This window comes from Poecile atricapillus, chromosome Z, assembly GCF_030490865.1.
Source record: "Poecile atricapillus isolate bPoeAtr1 chromosome Z, bPoeAtr1.hap1, whole genome shotgun sequence".
Classification (NCBI taxonomy): Eukaryota; Metazoa; Chordata; class Aves; order Passeriformes; family Paridae; genus Poecile; species Poecile atricapillus.
This window is the reverse complement of record NC_081289.1, coordinates 92,374,719-92,396,725: the sequence shown is the minus strand read 5'-3', so window position 1 is coordinate 92,396,725 and position 22,007 is coordinate 92,374,719. Positions and strand designations below refer to the sequence as shown.

Genomic DNA, 22,007 nt, shown 5'->3' with positions numbered 1-22,007 from the left:
CCCAAAGAGCATTTAGACCAAAATTTGTTCTCATTTTAGAAAGATGTGATTTTTTTATGGGACACATGAAAACACAACGGTTATTCCTACTACCTTCATCTTCCTTCCCAAAAAAGCAGATGTCACATGGTATTGTCACAGACGCAAATTTGGAAAACCTTCCTGTGCCAGTTATCTCAATATTCAAACAACATTTTCGTGACAGCTTCTCATGGAGAGCAATCACATGTGTTACACCAGGAAAAAGTAAATTCTTCCTGCATCACATTTGAAAAGTATTCAGTACTCTGGGTTAGCTCTGTGGATACACAAAGCTATCTGATTTTTTGTAGGCAGACATTAATTCTTCAGTTCTTCTGTATCATTTACATGTTCCTGCATGTGTGAAGAGTGTAATATGCAATGTGGCATCACAACAGCTATTTTCCAATTCATAGTGTGAGCAAGATCATACTTTGTTATGCTAAATAAATACTTTGAGAGAGAAAAGTTCATTTAACCTGTTATGAGATGATAAATTGGAGCAGGATGCAAAGGGCAGATATATTAGCTTAACAGTTTTTATATTTTTATAATCTAATATTTTTGTAATTTGCTAATTTTTATAATTTTTATAATTTTTATAATCAAACCTATTGTCACCGTTTAGTTGACATGCAAGAGAAACAAATTTTTTATTTTGTATCTTGAAATTCTGAATTACTATAAAGCAATAGTTAAGCTTAGGAGTAATAGGTACTCTCATGTGCACTGCAGTAATATCAAGAAGCCCCAGATGAGGGGCTTTACTCATAAAAAACACAGAAAACAAGCAATCTTTACACATACATAACCTACATCATTGCTGCAATTCTTGTATTTTATCCTACAAAAGTTGTTTTTTAAGGTGTGGTCACTATGAAAGCAGTCTTTAGTTAATTGTAGCTGCAGGCTCTCCATCTTAACTTTGCATGTGCTTTCAGTTTAGGTCTCAAAGAGTAAGCTTCTGATACTTAACTAAACTTCTTGCTAAAAGCAGATTATATCCTCTGCAGATCTACTAGTAAAAGTCTTAAATGTCTCTGTGGCCTATGCACAGGAGGAATATCAAAACAATTATGGCTAGCCTTGTTTTGCCAACTCTTGTGATTTTGTAATAAGTTTCACAATATTTGTCTTAAAACCTTGGCTGTACAGTTATACGACTACATGGGAATCTTAGCTTTCATATTTAAAAAGGAATTAAGGAATCCTTATGAATGCAGTGAAGAGATGGAAGTACGATTGAACTGTGAAAAACAACTTAAAAGTATATAAAATATTGCAGTGGGTTTTTTTATTATCTGTATGTTACAAGCCATATCTCCACTTCATTATGGAATCAACATATAACCATATTCTTCCAGGCAAACCAGTAAGAAAGAACATCTCTCTTTTAGTGCACTGCGATCCTTTTTGTTCCCCTATGTAGTGGCAAAGTTACGACTACACAGCTTCAGCTGGGCACCTCGGTGTGCATCACAGTGTCACAGGCAGATCACTTCCATGAGATGACACTTTATTTTCTAAATATCTTTGCCATCAGCTTAAGCTGATGTCAGTAACACATTGTCATCAGGAAACAAGGATGATAAGCTTAAAGCAATAGAGTTGCCAAGGAAGTGACTGAATGCAAATTAAATCTTAACTCTTGCTCAGATACACATGATTTTCTTTTTCAAATGTCCACAGCATTTTTACAAGTCTTTTGCATCATTTTACAATCTAAAGATGGAAAAAACAGTAGCTCCTACAAAGTTTCCCCTCCCCACTCTTTTCCCTATAACTTATAATAGTAAGCTTGCCAAGAATTTCCCTCTGGAATAATTTCCTTTAAACTGTGATACGAGAAAGATGTATCTGGTAATTGCTATGGATGGTTCTTGTATCTTGTAATTGATTCTCAGAAACAGAATAGTCTGATGAGACTGAATTACAGGGGGTAAAAAGTTTAATGGCAAGTAAATACATAACCAATGTATATTATTTACCCTCTTCCAAAGGAAAACTGAGAGACAGAGTTTCAAACTCTGTAAGAGAAAGAAGAAAATTAAGTTTTGAGTTAAAGAAAGATTTAGAAAAAGAGCTGCATTTCAGTCTTGGCATTTGCATAGAGAGACATCAAAGAGGACAAGAAAATGAGAGGCTGGGATAGGGTGTAAGGATTGGTACATTTATAACTTTCCTTTAGGTTTCTAAAACATTTTCTTATAGTGTGGAAACAGATGGGATCCACCCACCAGGAGTTTATGTAGACATGTTCACTACATTTAGAGACATATTATGAAAATATAACCCATCCCATACAGAAATGTAAGGGAATGGGGGCACAAGAGAGTCTGTATTTTCAAGGGTGCCTCTTTAATTGAAACCCTTTCCTACTGTATGCTGAATGCTGAATTCTTCAGCAAATCTGGTCAAGAGTTTGCATTCTAAAGAGAAACTTCAGGTTGATCATGGGTGAATAAAAGTAACATGACAAACAGTAAGGATATTAAAAAATGTGCAAGGACAGCCATACAGAGGATGGAACAGGAGCTATATAATCTCTTCTGCTCTCTTATCAAGAGGAAGAAAAAAAACCTTAAAGAAAGTACAGTGCTAAACAATGGATTTTTCCATGGCAAAGTATATTTTGGCCACTGTACATTGCTACTGGATATTTTTTGGTGCTGTATCAGGCAGGGTCCTGATTGACATCCAAATATGACAAGGCTTGAACTACCAAGCAATACTTGATAGGTGTATTTATACAAAAGATGACTTTACTTGTCTCCATTATGGCCAGTTGCCATGCTGGGGCACACCACTGGACTGCTACAGTGCTTAGATCAAAGACATGACAATGTCAGAAGTAAAGAAGAAAAGCAGAAAAAATATGATTAAGTCAGTCTGATAATGAAACAAACAGAAGTCGAGTGTCATTTGCAAACAGTTAAATTTCTGATGCTTGGTGATATATCAAGTAAAGGACAAAGACTAAATCTGTATGGATTCATTGAAAAGGGAGAAGATTTAGAAATACTTTTCTAAACAAACCGTTAAGCATGTCTTGGCCTGCATAGAGTATTCAGTGGGAGTGGCAGTAATACTTTTCCATCTATAAGAAATTCTCTGTAATAAGAAGAGATATAGAAAAAGAATCTTCTTTCCTGATGCAACTTTTGCCAAGTCAAAGTCTGCCATAATGATCTTTTCTGCTGTCCTGTATTGAACAATTGGCATTCAGAAAAGATACACATACTAATAAAATATGATTCTTTTAACACTGCTCATCCTGAGTGCATCCTTGTTGAGCAGCTAGCTGGCTGACCATCCTGATAACTGTTGATGCTTGAAAACGCTCTCTTCCTGCCATGAGTATTGCTAGGAAACTAGTGCCAACACTTCCACCTTTTTGGTTTTCCTCTCTGAATCTTAACAGCCTTAAAAACCTCAAAATTTCCCACCACCTGTCCAAGATCACAGCTTGAAAGTCAGAAGCAAAAATGATCCATTCCACTGCTAAGATTTTTGAAAATATAGGCCACAGTTATGTCATTTGTAAATTACTTGGACAGAACAGTTCTATACAGCCAAAAATATTTCTGCCTATGCTTCTCCTTCCTAAAATAATTCTTTAAGCACAGCCTAAGTGATTTTTTTTTTTTTTCTTTTTAAAGGTACGTGCCATGGGGCAGTACCTTTGAATATGTCTGTGAGCTAAAATAGAAAGGGAGAGAAATCAAGCTAGATCCGTAAGTGCTGTTGCTGCAGAGATAGAACGGCAAGTTTCCTAGGTCATGCTACACTGTGAGGGGATGTTCTTGCTTTGTTTCCTAAAAATAAAGAAATATGTTATTCAGAGAATCATAGAAATGGTTTGGGTTGGAAGGGACCTTAGAGATGATTTAGCTTCAACCCCTCTGCCAAGTGGAAGGTGTCTTTCTCTACACCAGGTTGCTCAAAGTGCCATCCAACTTGGCCTTGAATTCTTTAGGAATGGTGTATCCACTGCTTCCTGGGGAAGCCTGTGTGGGTGTGTCACCACCCTCACAGCAAAGAACTTATTCCTTATATCTAATCCAAATCTACCCTGTTTCAGTTTAAAGCTATACTTCTTGCCCTACCACTACATGCCTTGGTAAAAACTCTCTCCCCACCTCTCTTCTCCCTTTAGGCACTGGAAGGTGTTATAAAGTCTCCCTGGATCCTTCTCTTCTCCAGGCTGAACACAACTAATTCTCTCAACCTGTCATCATGGAGAGGTGGTTCAGTCTCCCAGTCCTCTTCATGGCCTCCCCTGGACTCGATCCAATAATTTCAAATCTTTTTTATGTTGGATGCCTATGTTTAGAGTGCTGTGTCCAGGACTGGACACTGCACTCCAGATATGTCTCATCAGAGAGGAGCAGAGAGGCAGAACTCCTCCCTCACCTTGCTGGCCTTACTGCTTTGGATGCAGCCCAGGACACATTTGGCTTCCTGGGCTCTGAGTGCACACTGACACATCATGGGGTAGGTGATGTCCAGCCTCTGACCCACCAGCACCCCCAAGCCCTTCTACCAGAGACTGCTCTCAATCCATCCTCTGCCCAGCCTGTACTTTTGCTTGGGAGTGCTCCAACACATGTGTAGGTCATAGCTGATGCTGTAATGCATATTTCTATGTGAGGATTTATCAGCTTCCTAACTCCACCCCATATTGCAAAGGTACTAACAAAACCTGCCCCTATGCCCAGCAAATTAGACTAGACAGACAATTATAGTGATCATGAACATCAACAAGAGGGAGAAAAGCCACATCAGCAGGTTGGATTGCAGTTTCCTCCTTGTACCAGGTGTGTCTGTACTGGAGTCACCAGGCAGATGTTTAATGCAAATTCTGGTCCTCAGACACCTCTGAAACATCTCTGAAAGTGTGTAATTGGTGTGGCTGCTCGCATGCATGACGGCAGTAAGGAAGGAAACTGATGGGTTAATTGATTACACATGTGTAGTCACAGAATATACATGACATGGCTGAGAAGAAGCAGTGCAGCACATGTAGGAAGATTCAGTCCATTGATGCCAGCTACTCAAAAGGCATGAAAGCTCTACAGAAGAGCCTGAAGGCCTTGCTGGCACAGCCTATGGCGGTGGCACAGATCTTGGCACTATAGGATCAGAGCATCCTGCAGATAAGATAGATAAGACAAGACCCCTGTGCCCACACAGGATCTTTCAGCACCCTAAAGAGAAGCAGGTCAGTGGACTGTGTGTTTCAGTGTAGGGTGGGAACATCTGACCACAGCAGATAACATGGATGTGGGCAGTGGGGTTCAGTGTGAAGCCTGCTACTGCATGAGTGAAAAGAGGGTTCAGCTTCCTGAATGTCTTGAGTAAATTATTTCACCTTTTTGTGCTCATTTCTCATCTTCCCTGCTCTATGCTCTATTGGAGGCTGACACTGGGCACATGTTTGCTGTTTTGCTGGCACAATGGTGTGGAATGGATGTACACTTGAGGTGTAGACCTCAGCTGGCACTGCTCTAATGCTCTAATGAACGATAGAGATTTATATTCTCCACTGCCAATAAAGAAAGAAACTCAAACTATTCAGGAGGTGTTTAATGGGGTTTTTTTTGCCTCCATGGTAGCATCAAGCTTCATCAGCTGCTGGAGACAAAATAGTAAAGGTCTGGAAAGCACTTATGCCTGAAGTTCCATCTTCAAAACACCATTTAGACTTGATGTAGATGGTTTTCACACTGCTTCTGTGCCAAAGTAAGTATCACAACCCACATTTTGTAGGGAAGGATGCGGCCACAAGTTCAGGTGGCATGAAAAAACCTGTAACTCTGTGACAAACTGAAACTATTAGAGGGGTGTTTGATGGGTTTTTGCATAACCAATGCTGCTGCCTCCAATAGTATGCCTTTTATTCCTTACTAGTGAGTAGAGCTAGTTTCTCTCCTTCCTTTTATCAGTGTTTTCAAGGAGAAACTGAAACAAATAAATATTGATTTAAAATTATGAAGACCAAGGATGCAATCAATATAAAAAGGGTGAGTGCAAGTTTTTCCTATCCCTGACTGTGTACTGTTGCTCAATTTGCCACTTGTGAAACTTATCAGAATAAAGATTTTCTTCAGATTTCTAGCAGATGCAAAAGTCAGATGCAGTAAAGTTTCACAATGTCTTCCAGATCAATACAACAGTATTCTGGATATATGAAGCATTACATAACAATATACCTTCTGAAAAATGCAGGCTTTGAAAAGTCAGGCAGAGTAAAGAGCTACTGGATACTTCTGACAATATTGCTCTTACTGGTATGTCAGGGAAAAAATGGATAAATAACTAGTCCTTTTCAGAACTGCAGAAGAAAAAAGATAAAGTAACAACTCAAGTTTCTGATGGTGGTTGGTTGGAAAAAGATGCCTGAATAAGGACACTAAGGAGAATAATAAAAGACTCTTTTGCCTCCTTTCTGAAACAAAAGTTTAGACTTCATGCTGAGTTTACTGAGGAGGGCTCTTTGGCACGTATTTTTGAGTCAGATGGGGAGCTAATGAATGCCATACACCACAGTACAGTGCAGAGGCAGCTGTGCTCATCCTAACTGCTCTCTGCTTCTCTCAGCTTTGAGGGAAGCAGAGAACAGTTAGGATGAGCACATCTTGGAGCAAGTTACCAGCTTGTTTCCATTACCTTTGATATCTTTTGCACATCCATCCTGGTAACCTGGTTTGTTACAACTAGGACATGTTTTGGATACCTAGCAGACCTAGAAGCCAGATGTGCTTCTTTGTACAGATGGAGGTACTTCAGTGTATGACTTAGATACGCTCTAAATGATCGTAATTACTATTTTAATGTCTTTTAGCCAAGGAAAATATTTCCAACATTTTGTAGATTAGATACTCTATATTAACTTTTGAAAGACAATAAAATTTGAAAGCTGAATGCCACTTACACAATGACTTTTTGGAAAACTATGCTTTTCACAGTAAAAAGAGTTCAATTCTTGAACCAGCCAAAAACACTGTTGCTATTTCTCAGGTACCCCAAAAGCGTTTTGTTTAGTTAAAGTGATAGGAACTGGTCTGGAAAGATTGAGTGGAATTTTTAAGTCACACACTTTGTGTGATACTTGCAATACTGCAAAACCCAGGACATAATTTCTGCTACAACACAGCAAGAGCCTGTCACCAGCTTTGCCACCTTTACACTTCCAAGTACTGAATATCTTCAATTCTGGATTGCAGCTGGAAACATATAATGCTTCAGCAATAGATCCACAAGCAAACCAACTGTTTATCGTTAATGGTTTAAGTGACGCTTTAGTAAGATTTAAAAAAAAACTGCTAAAAAAGGACAAACAGCTTGAAATGGTGTTGGGTGTTAGGAATTCTTTTTTTTTTTTTTTTCTCTCTTAGAGAATTTTTCCCCATGCGTGTTGCTAGGAGACAATAAGGACGGGATACTTAAGAGAGACAAAGGAAGTTGTCACAGCTCAGGGGAAGGGTGCAGCTGGCTACTCCTTCTTTACCTGGGGTTTCATGGAGCGCAGAGATACCTCGAGATTTGGCCTGGGTAGACAGATCTGGGTGCATCCCCCATGTCTCTTGTGCTCTCGGCATTCGGCGGGGAGAGGGGCTGTGGTTACTGTGGGGAGAATACATCACCACTGTGGGGTTCTGTCTTCTGCTGCTTCTCTTCTACCGTGAGTGGAGCTCTGCTCGTAAGAGCAGCCGTCGCACTGGAACCTTATGAACACCCTACCTCACTAAAAAAAGGGACTTTTCACCATCTGCTCGGGTGCCTCAGGGGAAAAACCCCAGGATCCCGAGCCCGCCTTTCCATGGCCTGCTCGGACCTGGAGCCCGGTTGCTGCTGCCTCGTCCCTGCCGCTCCTTTGCCACTGCTCTGAGTTTTCGCCACAATGTCGCCCGCATCCCCTGCCTGCCGAGGTGTCCAGCGGTTCCCGCTACAGCTGCGGAGTTTGATACATCTCGTCAACCACCCCGGGATTTTTGCTCATTCCTGCGGGCCCAGCACGCTGCTCCCGAGAGTCCTGCAGGGGCTTGGTGCCCCAGGCTTTGTGAAGCGAAGCCTCGCTCCCATCCCCTCCCGTCCGGGCCCAGCCGCCATTACCGCGTGCTGCCCCCGCCCGCGCCACAGCGCCCCCTGCCGGCCCGGAGGAGTCCCCGCCCCGCCCCTTCCGGCGGGAGCAGCAGCGCCCCCTGGCGGCCGTGCCCGGAACTGCAGTGAGGGGAGAGCGCCCGGGGCGTGGAGCGGTGCCGGGGCCGCTCTGCTCGGGAATAATGCCAGAGCTGCTGCTGCTTGTTTGCTCTGTCAGACACACCGGTGAGGAACTCTGCCTGAGAGACCCTTCATTCATTCCATCATTATAATAATTCACAGGGAAGGGGTTTGCATTTTCCATTCCAAGGGAGACTCCTGCCTTCCTCAGCACACTCCTGTCTTTCAGACCAAGACAAATGGAGAGCAATATTAACTGCACATCAGCAGTGAAGGCTCTCTCTGATTAGTTTCTTAAATACGACATAAGCTGTCTTAAAATACAGGAATAGAGAAAAAGAAATCTGTAAGTATGTTACAATTTGAGAACCTGTTGCTTTACCTTAATGCATGCTTGAAAGGCGTTCTGCCCATACAGATCAAGACGTAGCCTCAAAGAAATCTGCCTGAAGTTGAGCTTTCTTAGAGGCTTTTGACAATTTATTTGTCCTACTGATTACTCACTATTTATTTTCCTGCCCCCAAATAGGCTTTAAAGTTTCAGTGCAAAGTTTTGCATTGTTTTTTAAAGGCAACTCAAAGCCAATTTGGGTTGGATAAAAAGAATAACAATGAAATTCAGTCAGAGTATTGAAGCTTTAATTCTGTTTGCACAAGATGAAGGGTAGGGTTCTCATTCCCTTTGATTTTAGGCTAGAGCCTTCACAGTTTCACACCTTGCAGGATTAACAAAGAAACCACAAACATGGTTTCTCTGAAACTGAAAATATCTCTTCTTTTTACAGTTTATCTCTACCCCTTTCTCTACCCCTTGCCTGAGCAGAAAAACGAGATGGTACTATCATTACTATATATTTTTTTTCTTTATTCCAAACACCTGCTCCTATTTGTAATACTTATACCAAGAGAAAAAACTGTTGAAAAAGATTGTACTGAAAAAGTAGCTCCCTGCAAAGCACAGTTCAAGCATGGGGAGCTTATTCCAGCAAAGGCATATCTGCACTCTTGCATAAAATGGTAAACATAAAAAAACGTAAAAAGGGAAGAAATCAAGAGCAGTGAGTAGGTATTACGAGAACCAAGCTGCCAAAACTGGCTTTCTCCTGTGGGTGAGCAAGAACACAGAGTTTAAAATCTAGTATTTTTTTTTTTTTCATAAAAATTTGAACTTTGGATAGTTGAGTTTAGGCACTTTCTAACTGTGCCTCTGTACTGTTTATACAACCATTTGACAAATGGCAAAGCATGCAGCTCTTAAGGTTAGACAAACAGTGAATCTCACTTTCTGTTTTCATCCTCATCCTTATACTTCCTCCTGGAAAGTCTGATTTATGTGTCTGATTTGGCACAGATCTGGCATTTTTTGTGATGATAGAGTGAGAAATGGTGTGAATATTTATGGAGATATTATGGGTCTGTTCCTGCTCACCACTGAAACTAGCAGCAAATTTCCTATAAACTTGATTGGAAGCAGAATAGGATCCTGCTGCAGAAGAGAATAGGGACTGGTGGTTCTCCTACAGGAAGAAAGGTAATTTTATGTTCTCAAACATGATCAGATTACCCAACATTTCTGAATTCCAGTGTCTGATTACTCACAAACTTCACCCATTCAAAATGCAAAGTAAACCAATCAAGCTTCAGATTTCTGCCACTGCAGTTGGGTTAAACTATTCTTCTGGGTCTGCAAGCATCCAGATGTCAAGCTACCAAATCCCAGGGAGGGATTGTGCTTGGCATTACAAAGAAGCTGACTGGCTGAAGAAGAACCCTTTATATGCAGACTAATTATCACTGATTGACTGAGAAACATCTGAGAACAGGCAAAAATACTGGGGATCTGCCCTAGAAGGAATACAGAAGGTTCTTCTACCCTTACACAGGATCAGCTAAACATTGGTATTTCCTTCACCAGGGCAGACAACTCTGTCTTGCTTCAGCAGTAATGTTCTTCCACTTTTGTTCATTCCTGACTCTCTTAGACTCTTGTCCATTGTGCCCATGGATTTCTTGTAGACTAACACCCAGCATGGGTCTGACCAAAACACCATTCCACGTGCCTAACAAACAGCATTCTAGAATATATACCAAGCTTTTATGTGTGTGTGTATACATAGATACACACCTTCTGTGTATACACACACACATAAAAGCGGCCCCTCCTTCTCAGAAGTGGAATAATCTTTGAACACCCCTTGCTTTCAGAGTTATGAATTATTATATTCTATTAAAATCCCAGGGGAAAAAAAAAGGTGAAGAGTTGCCTATGTTGTAATCTTTATTGATTCTGGAACAACTCCTCAGGAACACTCTGGAACTGAATTACTGGCAAATTTACAGAGAAGGTCTGTGACACATTAGTCTCGCTAAAACCTTGGATCAGCATCATAAGCAATGTCACACAAGATAAGGAAAAGAATACTCAAAAACGAATTATATTATTTTTCCTCAAGAAACCAGGAAGTTGGTAATCTGATAATGTAAAGCTAAACCATGGAAAGTGTGAACAGGTCTCTATTTCACAGATGAGTTTCAGACATCCTATATAGTCTATATACTATTGTCTATATTGTATTTTAGTCTAAATCTTGTACATTTTGAAACTTCAGCAATAACAACTGTACATTTAACACAGAGAACCAGTACTTCTCATTGTTTTACTGGTTCAGGGACACAGTTCTTAAAAGTGTTACATTTAGGCTTTTCTTGATTTTATTTTTTTAAAAAGCTAGATTTTTTCCTGTCTGGTTTGAAGTTACTTCCTTAACCAGAACAATTTGCTAAGATCTTGGTGATGCTGGGATGAGTTTATGTACATTCCTAATGGAGCAGGTATCCCTACCACAATGAGCAGTCTTAAAGATACAGCTTTCAATGCTGAATCAGACTGCTGCTGGAGCCTGTTTCTCTGACATGCAGCAAGTGCTTCCATGTGCTTTTATTTATTAAGAACAAACACATGACTAGCAAGTGAGCTTTACTTTCTATGTCAATGTAGTTAATGATTCAAAAGAGATAAGGGATTAACTCTCAAATACTATCTGCACAGAGCTGCCTGAACTGGCCAACACATTCAAGACAGCTATTTTGTACCAATGCCAGCATGTGAGACAATCCAGTCCCCTGTGCTGCAGTTATCGTAAATTTAGTGACACCTTGGATGCCAAATGCTTGCTTTATGCTCCGAATGGGAATTGGATGACTAGGAATCCTTAAAAAAACTGTCATTGTCAGCAGGAGCTTTTCCAAGGGCCTGATAGAAAGAGGAGCTTTTCCACGAGAGGTTAACTAGGAGAAGTTGTGTACTGGTTGTATACTCTTTCCCTCTGGGAAGAGCCAGTCATTCCGCAGTGGCACCCATCTGGTTAATTAATGGCCAGGCGCTCGCACTCGCTCCGAGCTATGTGAGCCCTGCGCTCGCTCCTGCTGCTGCTGTGCCGTAACGAGACTGCAGCTGGGTGACTGCAGCCAGCGCTACGGGCTGCTCAGCGCTCCCTCCTCCAGCAATAAATTACACGGCAACCTGGCTTCTAATTTCTGTCCGCAATGTTCAGCCTCTTAAAAGGGTCTCCTCAGCCATTACTTGCCCAGGTTACTTCCCTCTACTGCAGTGCTGCTCGCAACTCTGTATGGCAAAGGAACATGGCTGAAGCAGAGGAGATGACAATGACATAGCCTCAAAAAACTGGAAAGCACCTTTTACTTAGTCCTCTGGTGGTAAAATGAGGGTTTTCTTTCAAGGTTGGTAATTTTTTGGAAATACCTGAACACATCTCTGCTATCCCAAATCTCCAGCTGATTGCCAGTGACTGCTATTATTTGGAACTGCAGAGGGGCTGAGCCCCACCCTGCTGCTGTCTGTGGATACTGACAAATTACGCTGGCAGCTCAAATTAAAACAGTCTGAGCACTGCCTACATCAGCAACCTGAGCTGTGTGCTGTCTAGAAGGGGCAGCAGCTCATAGATGAGGGCAGGTCTGTCTCCTTCCAAAAAGAGCTCTCCAAAATGCATTGGTTGCTGGCCTTTTTTTGTGTACAGAGTATTTGTTTTTACTCATGAAGAGGAAGAAAGCTTTACAAGTCTCTGGCATCTAACCTCACTGGAAATCAGCTAAGTAACAAAAAGCATCTGTGTGTCAAGAACTACACAGGTCCGGTGTGCAATTGCCAAAAGGCCATACCCATTTCACTGCCACCCGATTTGCTGGGTGATGTTAACCCTTGCAACCACATGGCTTTCCCTGATCAGAATTTGCAACAGAAAATGCTTTTCTGCTCTAGGAAATTAGGACCAGAGGCAGGGGTAGCATCTCTTTGGTTCCAAGTCCTGCTTCTGGAAGGCATCCTCAGTCCAACCAGTGCCTCAGCACACACAGGCTCAGCACATGTTCCTGTGCCATTTGAGAGAGGGCAAGGTAATAAATAATAATTTACTAGAGGTGCATAGTCCAATACCTTATCAAATACACTTGGCAGATGAACCATCTTGCTGGTGACTGTGCCTTGCAAGAAGGATACACTTCATTCTGTGCAAGAATAAAACAGTACTTGTAAAGCAGATCAGGAGTTAGATACATACAAGGAGTGATTCCTGAAAAGAGCAGGACTGCCCAAGGAGAGGCTGAGTATCACTGCGGCACCCCTTTCAGGCCTATCCTACCTTCAACCTAACTACCCAGCTATCCATTACCTTAAGCATGGCGTGTAAATCCCATAGTGTGACCTCAGATGAACAGCTACCCCACTAATACCACAGAATGGGAAATCTGTCCTTAAAGTTACACTCCAGGCTAGAGCTGTTGAATGGTTTCCAAAAATGTAGATCTTTCACAACTTTTTTTATTTAACAAGAGACTTCAAAACAATAACAAAACCAACAAAACAATCACAGAACCTTTCCACCCATTTTCAGCTTCTTTTTCAAAATATAATTTGAAAGGCACAAAGTAAAATCCAGTATCTCAGCCTTCTTGTCTGTGCTCAAAAGATGTTGGTGATGTGTTAAGGGCTAGGAATGTGCTGTGGAAACAATTCTAAATTTAAACAGTTGACTTTGGGTAAGTCTGGAAACTGTCTAGAAATTTCTCAAGAGCAAATAGGTTTCTGTTTCTCTAGTTTTTTACCTAGTTTTCACAGATACTTTGACAGAACTTTTTTTCATCATATTTCTGCTTCTCTTGCTGTCATCTAAACATTCCTAAAGTAAAAATACAGATAAAATTTGAGAAGGTCATTTTAGTTTTCAGATATTTTAGGCATTTTTGTTTGACTTTTGGCTTAGTATGGGCAAAGGCTGTAATGTTTTAGACACTGTGCATAACCACTCAGTGCTTTATATGTGCCAGAAGTAATGGCAAGGTACAACTCTGCTTGCATGTATTTCTCTGTGTAAGGTCTGCTATGAAGATGACTCACAGTATTGCTGCAGTTCAGGGTAGGGCAGCAGATCTGTGTGCAGGGTCACTTCTCTTCATCCTTTACCACAATGAAAACGTAATTTCTCTCCTTTGGCTGATTTGCAGTGAGGTTCACAGCAATCACAGAGATTTGTGTCATGCTCACAGTAAAGATCTAAATTAATTTAGATTTAGTTTGTGCTAACCCCATAGTTTACTCTGCCAGGTCTTCCTCACCTGAGTACTCTGGAATTATGGTAAGGTTTCACTATCCCTTGAGTTTATAGCTCAGAATGTAAAAGAAGCAGAGCTACAGCTACAGAAGGATTTTTTCTGTTTCAGGTATTGGATGTTGGGACCACTGAGAAAAGAGATGGCAGAGGAATGGTTGTGATTAATCAGAGCCATAAATATAATAAGTAAGCTATGATAAATATGACATGATAAATATGATAGGAGCAAATAAGATAATGAGGGGGGAATGGGAAAATTCTATTAAACTATATAGCAATATTCAAATGAGTTTGAATTCAAGTAAGTATCGCAATGAGGGCTTTCTTCAGTGTCAAACCTTCCAGATTTGGCTACTCCAGGAATCTGAATTGTTTGAGTTACACAGGATGGCTGCACTTCATCAGGATATCTAGCCCATGCTTCACAGTGCTTAAAGCAGATCTAGGAGGCAAACAGATAAAACACAATTCTGCCAGCCTCTAATAATTTGCAATTCAAAACCTGCTTCTAATGAGAAAGTCCTTTACGGATTCCATTTCCATGAGCATGCCTGGTTTGTTCTCAAGCCTGAGTGCACTCTTCAGCATCCACTGTGTCCTGGAGAACTGGGCTCTACAGCTTAACAACTCATTACAGTGAGAACATTTTTTTGTGTTTGTTTTGCCCACAGTTGTTACCTTCCTTAGATACCTACTAATCCTTTTGCCAAAACATGCAAGTAGTATTTACTTATCCTTTCACTCCAAAACACATTCCTTCTGCAGATTCTTCTCGCTCACCTATTTTCCAAGCAGGAAAGTCACAGCTGGCTTGTTTTTTCCATATCTTGCTGCATTTTTATTTTTCCCTTCAGTCTTTAGGTCTGAAGATAACTGGATTAAGATGGATTTGATCCCATGCTTAGCTTAAAGGACAAAAGCATTACTTCCTAATTGAAGGCATTGGAAACTAGTGTATTAAGCTATCACAGCAATAGTAAACTGTTCATCAAATCCATTTGCCACATCTTTCTAGGTGATTCTCAAAACCTAATTTCTCGCATTCTAATTTTCATGACAGTGTTCCCTGGAAGGACTCAGGAAAATTATGGAGCAGTGTTGTAGTAAAATGATCCTGGATATGATGTACTAGTAATGGGTTTTCATTTTGTGGAGTAATAGCTATTTGTGGGGGGAGGATGAGAAGAGGAAGAAGGGATACTCTCTTTTGCCAACAAATTTTCTGAAATCTATGGACACTACATGATGACAACCATAGTTGCTGGTAAGCTAAGCATCCTGTATTTCTGAGTTGGACACTCAACAACAACTGCAGTTGTTGAGTGTCCAGCCCAGAAATACAGAATGCTTAGCTTACCCGCAACTGTGATACTGAAACTATCCTGGTACCGTCTTTCCAAAAGATTTTATTACTATTTTAATTGTATTAATACTCGCAAACTCCTATTGAGAACTTGTTCCTTGTCAAAGGCAGCGCTGCTCAGACTGCAGAGCCCTCTTCTGTGGTGCTAGCCCCATAGTACCTTAAATCTGAATGCACAAACCCATACTGGCCTCTCTTAATGCCAGCTGTACACAGGTGTGAAGTACTTCTTTAAATGGAAGATCCAGTTTCCAAATAATCCAACTTGCTCTCCTTATGTAGTATATCCAACTCCTCCACCACTCGTTATGTTACCTGCACACCAGCAATTTCGATTTACATCAAATTACAACTGGGGAACACCTTCAAATCTTGAAAAGCTGCTTTCTGTAAGTTCTCCCCCGCCTTTGCTCTCATGGAACAGCAGTCTCCCCCACAAATTGGAACTTTTTGAGACCTGTCAAAAAGCCAGTTCTTAATCCAAGGCAGACCACGCTGACACAGGAGGGGGCTATTTTTAAACACCACTGTCCTGCCATAGTAGGTAAATCCCCTGATGACATCTAAGTAACGTTAGATTCAGCTCAACAAATTTACCATTTTATAGAAAAGGCAAGAATGGTCTTGCTTGGCAGGAGGTATCTTTGGTGTGGCTAATTGAATGTCAGTAATACTCTAATTGAGTTACTGATTCTCTGAGCTCGGCACTTGTGAGGGACCGTCACTGCTGTTGTTTTTATCTGCTAAGGAATCAGTATGGTAGCTTCCCACTTGAATCTGTATGCTGGACATCTCTTGATCCTGGAAACCTCCTCCAACTCCTGTGCTGGTTGTTGGTTTAGCTGACAATTTTTCCTCAGTGCTGCTCCTCAGTGATTGCATTTAACTCACCTGATGTAAGGATAACACGTTTACCACGTTGTACGTGCATTTGTATCCCAGATGCACCAATCAATACTCAACACCCCACTTCACAGCTTTATGATTACAAGATAAGGGACAGAAAATACTTAGGTTTTGTAAATACTTGTCTATGTTTAGATCACTGTCTTCTGGGGTTCTCTACAGTCACAGAGGTGAGGCCCTGTAACAAATCTTGGGGCCACACACGTTAGTTATCCAAAATAAAATAAATTACGTCAGCTCACCTGTCCCCAGGCCACTGAGTCTGGGACTATTTACATTCCCAACTTCTCAGCAACTTGCAGACAGCATATTTTTTAAAGCCACAAAAATGCTTCCTACTTCACCCAAAATTTTACACACCAATCCCCTTCAGGAAACAAGCAGATGAAAACAGTGAAGTGCTCTATACAGGAACAAGGTCAGAGAGAAGATGGCTTCAGGCCTCCTCTTTTAACCTCTTGTGTGCCTACTGAAGGCATCTTCCTACACGATTAAGAGCGGTCACCACTCAGCTCCATTGCTGGTCAGGCAGCAGATGGGTGCTGTGGTGATTCAGGCTCAGGCCTAGTTAAGCATAGTGTGTCATGGCAGAAACATTACCAGTATCTGTCTGTAGCACACATGACATCCAAGTTGGAAGATGTGATGTGACCTCTGCTCAAGCAGGGATCAGAAAACCAATCACTCCTAGTCATCACAGAACCTCTCTAGGACACAGCGTTTATGTTTTCCTCCCAAGCAGGGAGAACTGGGTTCCACTTTTTAGTAGTTGTCTCACATCTTCCTATTTCTCAAACCAGATTTGCACAGTGCCCCGAGTCTTTCAGTGTGTGAATTTTAGGGACTTCGGAAAGATCCGAAATCACAGCTTAAGCATTTCAATGACATTAAAACATACACATTTGAAGCTTCTCTGGTTTTAGAATCACAAATTCTATTTTAAAGATATGTTTAGCTATTTCTTGTCCTGGTAAACCATGGCATCCAAGTACAGCTCAATTGCATGCATCTCTAACACCTCTCTAAGACAAGGGCAGAGTCTATTATTCACAGTTTACAGATAGAACATGAATGCACAGAGAGGCTATGTATTTGCTGCAGACAAAACAAGTGGCTAACCCACATTCACTGAGGTTTAGAATAATGTCCTAACAGTAGACTCCCTCTTTTCCTCTTCCTATGACACTTGCCTCTGTGCCAGAGAAGCATATATTAAAACCATGGTAAGTCAAGGTAAAAAAGTATAAATTCAAACTCTTCAAAACCAGTCAGCTTTCTGGTGTTAACATTCATATTTCTCTTTTTGGATTTGTTTCTTTACGTATTCAGTGATGCACACTTAAAATTTACTCTGGAAATTTTCCAGCAAACTCATTTACCATGGTGATTATAATAGCAAATGTACGGAGAACAGTGTGTAGAGGACCCAGTGGTGACTGGATTTCTTTCTGTAAGTCTAGCATTCAACCAGTGTGATCACAGAATGCTGGAGTAAGCTTCTTTCATCTCAGACAGATACTGCAGTGCGTTCAAACAGATAAAACACCAAGCTGAACTGAAATGCCATTTCTTTCTTCTTCTGAGAAAGGCCATACAGAATTTGAGAATTGACCTTATTTTAGCCAATCAGTGGCAGGAGGGAAATGCCTAACTTGTGGCATGTCACTCATTTTGATGGAGCAAAGCTTACACTACAAAATAACTTCTCTGCATTCTGACAAACATTTACAGCAGCCCAAGCATAGGAGAATTGTCAACTAACAAGACTATATGGAAGACCTGTTGCTCTGCAGAATGCTAAGCAAACAAGTTGTTCATGGATCCACACTAACACTTAAAATAAGGCTGATTATTTTTTGTGCTGAAGAAAATTCTTTCAATCTAATTAACTGCATACATTACTTACTATGCTTTATGAATTACCAGAAATAGAAACCAAAAAAGGAAATATGTATAGCAAGTGGAGGCCCAGACTCTCAAGCCCTTCTATTATGCCAGCATAAACCCTCTGTAAAATCTGCATACACCAGGTGATAATATTAAATCCATAATGGCCTCATTGGTGTGAGATGCAGAGCACTAAGAACCAGAGCATTTGATCTGCTTTGGTCAGAGGTTTCAGGACATCATGTGGAAATGAGTGTCTTCTGGTGTTCTGCTATGCAGCAGTTGAAAGAAGAAACAATAATTGAAACCTTTTTTTTGTTGTTTTTTAATGTGGAGACAGAAGTGTTTCAGAGCTATGCACTGCAGCACAGCACAGAGCAGCTCTGCAGTAGTTCTGCCATAACAGGGTCCCAAATCACCAGCAGTGGTGAGGTTTGCCTCTGGAGGAACATTCCTGGTGTTTCCACTTGAGATATGGCAATGCCTATGTTGATAAAAAACTGAGAACCAGCTTAAAAATATGCATCTACTTTCCACTGCCTGAAAATTAAATGGTTATAGCTTTCCCCTTCCCACATCAAATGATACCATTTTCTCTTTTACAGTTAATATTTCAGAAAGAAAAATCCCTAATCTATTTCTTTTAAATCTGGTTATTTTAAATTTCAGCAGAGTAGTGGACTTAAGAAAAATATCTTGGAACAATAGCAGCAGCAGAAGCAGCAGCAGCCATTCCTGTTACACTACAAAAGAAATCTGTAACCTGTGCCAGCTACAGAAAAATGTAGCATCTGTTGATCACTGGGGGAACTGGGGAAGATAACTTAAATCCATGTGGGCTCTGCCATCTTCTGTTTCCCTTCAGACCTCCAGGTGTGTGGTTCCCGGTACGGACTGTGCCATCCGTCTGGGACTGGCACAGCTGCATCAACATCTCAGCCATGGGGAAGAAGAAGAGCTGGGTGTCACTTGAACAAGGGCAGGCTGTATGGGGCTGTCTGATTGGCAGTGCCCACAGAAACACAGGCCTTTTGACACGGTGCCTGTGACATGCTAGAAGATGAGCTGGCAGTTTCTGCATGCCAGGATGACGGTGGATCTTAAACACCCAGGCCCCTTCCTCACCAGGTGTCACTACCCACATTCCTCCAAGGTCTGCACCAGATGAGCTTGTGGCTCAATCCAAATACTCCGCTAAATGAGAAAAACAAAAGTTATAACTGAAATGGGGCTCAATCCTGCCAGGATTTTACCCCTGGTGTAATGCAGCTCAGCAGGAAATTTTTTCTGAAATTGCGTTCTCAGCTATGGATCTGAGATGACAGTGTAACTAGTAAATCAAACAATTACACAATTTTGATAATGCAGTGTCTGCGTTCGATTGTCTTAAAATTAGCACTATCACAGTTATTTTCTGCACTAAAAGCCATCCTGCAGCAGATAATTTTGCTTGACTTCTTCATCAGCTAAGGAAAACCTTCAAGTGTGAAAAAATATATATTCAGCAGAGTACCGGTTTTCTCCTGCAATCTCCTCTCCTCTCCATTTATTCCTTCTTTTCTTCCCTATCATCAATCTTTTAAGCATGCCACTGTGCATTCATATTTTTCTTTCTGCACGTGTCAGCTCAATGCTCTTCCTCAGAGTCCTCTTTCTCCGCTAAATCCCGCAAAGCAGACTTTAACAGCTCATTTCCCAAACAGGGAATTCCACACACAACTTTGCACAATCCAGTCTGTCCGGGCGCTTCCCAGCCACTGTGCTGGAATCCCCCCTTCCCTCCAACAACCCACGGCTAAGGACAAAAGAGCAAGTAAAAGGAAACTGACTTACTGCTATGGCTTGGAGCCTTTCCTTGTGCAACTCTGCTTCCGCCATCCTGGAGAGAAGGACACGGGAGGAGAGAGAGGGAGACCGGTGGGTGGGAGGGTGAAACAAAAAGGCAAACAAAACCAAAACGGAGCGCACACTGCAGTCACCGGGGGAAACTGGAGTAATTGCAAAGAGAGCCGAGCTCCAGTGTAGCAGTCAGCCACTTTTGGAGGCACTGCAGGCTGGCTCACGGTACGATCATTTTAGTCACTGGACCAGTGCCTGCCTGGCTGCCTGTCTCCCAGCTGTATTGCTAACTGCATTTCAGTGCTGCTTCTGTGTGCTGGTGCTGTCACACAAACCATGTAGGCACTCTCCAAGCAGCTGAGCAGAGGGATAGCTCGCATGGCTATAATTTTTTGCGTTGACGTCTCAGCTCATTTGCTCCTCCTATGGGGTGCTGGGTCACGACAGGAGCTCGGCATCAGCAGCGTGCACAGTAATACAAACCTGCCTGACTGCAGCAGAGGAGGCAGACAGCTGTGCCACAGCATGTCCTTAGCGAGCAGCACAGCGCGCAGGGAAGGACGGTGGCACATGGCGCAGGGAGGGGAGCTGCGGCAGACAGGCAGGCGGCGGCTGCAGCTCCAGCTCCAGCTGAAGCAGGTTTGGATAAGGGAAACGACAGGGCTGCCAGGAGGAGGGAGAGCGTGGACTCTGGGGGAACGGCACTTGTGAGTGCGGTGGTAACATGGCACGCTGCAAAAGGCTGCTGCTGCAGGGCAGCTCTTGACAGAAGTGAGGAAGAGCATCTGGATGGGGAGGGAGAAGTAAGGTATCCACACATCCTGCATACGTTGCATGTATTGACATCAGACATTCAAAGCGGTAAAAGCTGTGTGTGCAAACGGTCTCACTGAGGAATCCAGTATTATAAATAGAGGAGAAGGAGGCAGGTGAGGAAGTGAGGGGACGCCTGAGCCGATGCCACAAGGGTACCCATGATTTCAAGCTTGGCTTTGGTTTTGCATGCAAACTCCTCACACTTTTATTTTTACTTCTGTGATTGTCTGCTTCCTTTTCTCAAAGAGAGCAACGAAGCCCACCCCCTCCCTCCCCCCCCCCCCCCCCCCAGTCCTGTCCCATGGCGTGCCACTGACTGCACGGGTGAGGGCAGGGCTGCCCCAGTGGAGGGGTATCTCTGAGCCAGGACAGTCACCACACCAGATGGTGAATGGAGGCTGACCATGACATCATGGGCTGTCCTGCCATGAGCATTATATACTGCAAAATGCACTTCTGCACGTCTCTTACTTCTGCCTTGCAGAAGTGCATTTTTCAGCATATAACTTTGATGTGATAACCTCTTGCTGCTAAAACAAGAAATTCCGTTATCTTGAAGGAAAGCAATCTGAAAGTCACCCTGTTTCCCATGTGCCTTGCCCTTTCAAAGGCCACCTAGCCTGGCATTTTAGTTTTCCATATCCCAGTCTCCTTGATCAGACATTCTCCACCTCCATCCCAGTTCCAGTTCCATGACATGCTATTTGCTGCAGGCTGTTTTTCAAGGAAGCTGCTTTGTCAGGTGTTTTCACCTCCTGGTCCCATTTTACTTACTGGTGCACAGTCTCCTTGTCTCAAGACAGCATGTCAAAGTTACTTCTTGCTTAGCATTATCTCCATGAAAGAGGTCCTCTGTCATCCGAAAACTCACAGAACATTATACAATTCCAGTAGTCACTGTGGACAAAAGGCAAAGTTTAATTGCTGTGAGCCGGTATGAGCAAGTGGGCGATGTGGGGATCACAGCTAAGGGAACTGCAACAATTGAGATACAACTGGGATACTCTTTCAGTCTTCCAGCTTTAAGTAATTAATTGAATGGAAGCTGCCCTCTAGCCTGTTTGGTCTCCTTCTCTTGTTCTTGTTATTCTTCAAAATATCTCCTTTTTATTTTCCATTACCATGTAAAGGTCTATGCATTGATACTTGTATTACTACAGCTGGTTTTGAAATATCCCATCACACAGGATCCAGACATCTCCACTCCCACATGTGCTCTGAGAACATATATGGGCAACTGCTACTAAGGCTTGACAGCTATGCAATTAAATCCCTTCAATATCCTTCTCATGTTTTGCTGTAAAGCCTTGCCCAGGGGAAGA

At 42.0% G+C, this 22,007-nt stretch overlaps 1 protein-coding gene across 2 annotated transcripts in view; it reads right to left on the bottom strand.

Moving 5' to 3' along the window:
• Positions 1-20,193, bottom strand: part of PALM2AKAP2 (PALM2 and AKAP2 fusion) — a 265,174-nt gene extending 244,981 nt beyond the window's left edge. The window contains exon 1 of one of the 2 annotated variants that reach the window (XM_058864758.1): positions 19,864-20,193. In XM_058864758.1, coding sequence (XP_058720741.1) covers positions 19,864-19,908 — 45 coding nt within the window. In that variant the 5' untranslated portion in view covers positions 19,909-20,193. The remainder of the gene's footprint in view (positions 1-19,863) is intronic. The other variant, XM_058864759.1, reaches the window with a different exon arrangement.
• Between the last annotated feature and the right edge of the window lie 1,814 nt (positions 20,194-22,007).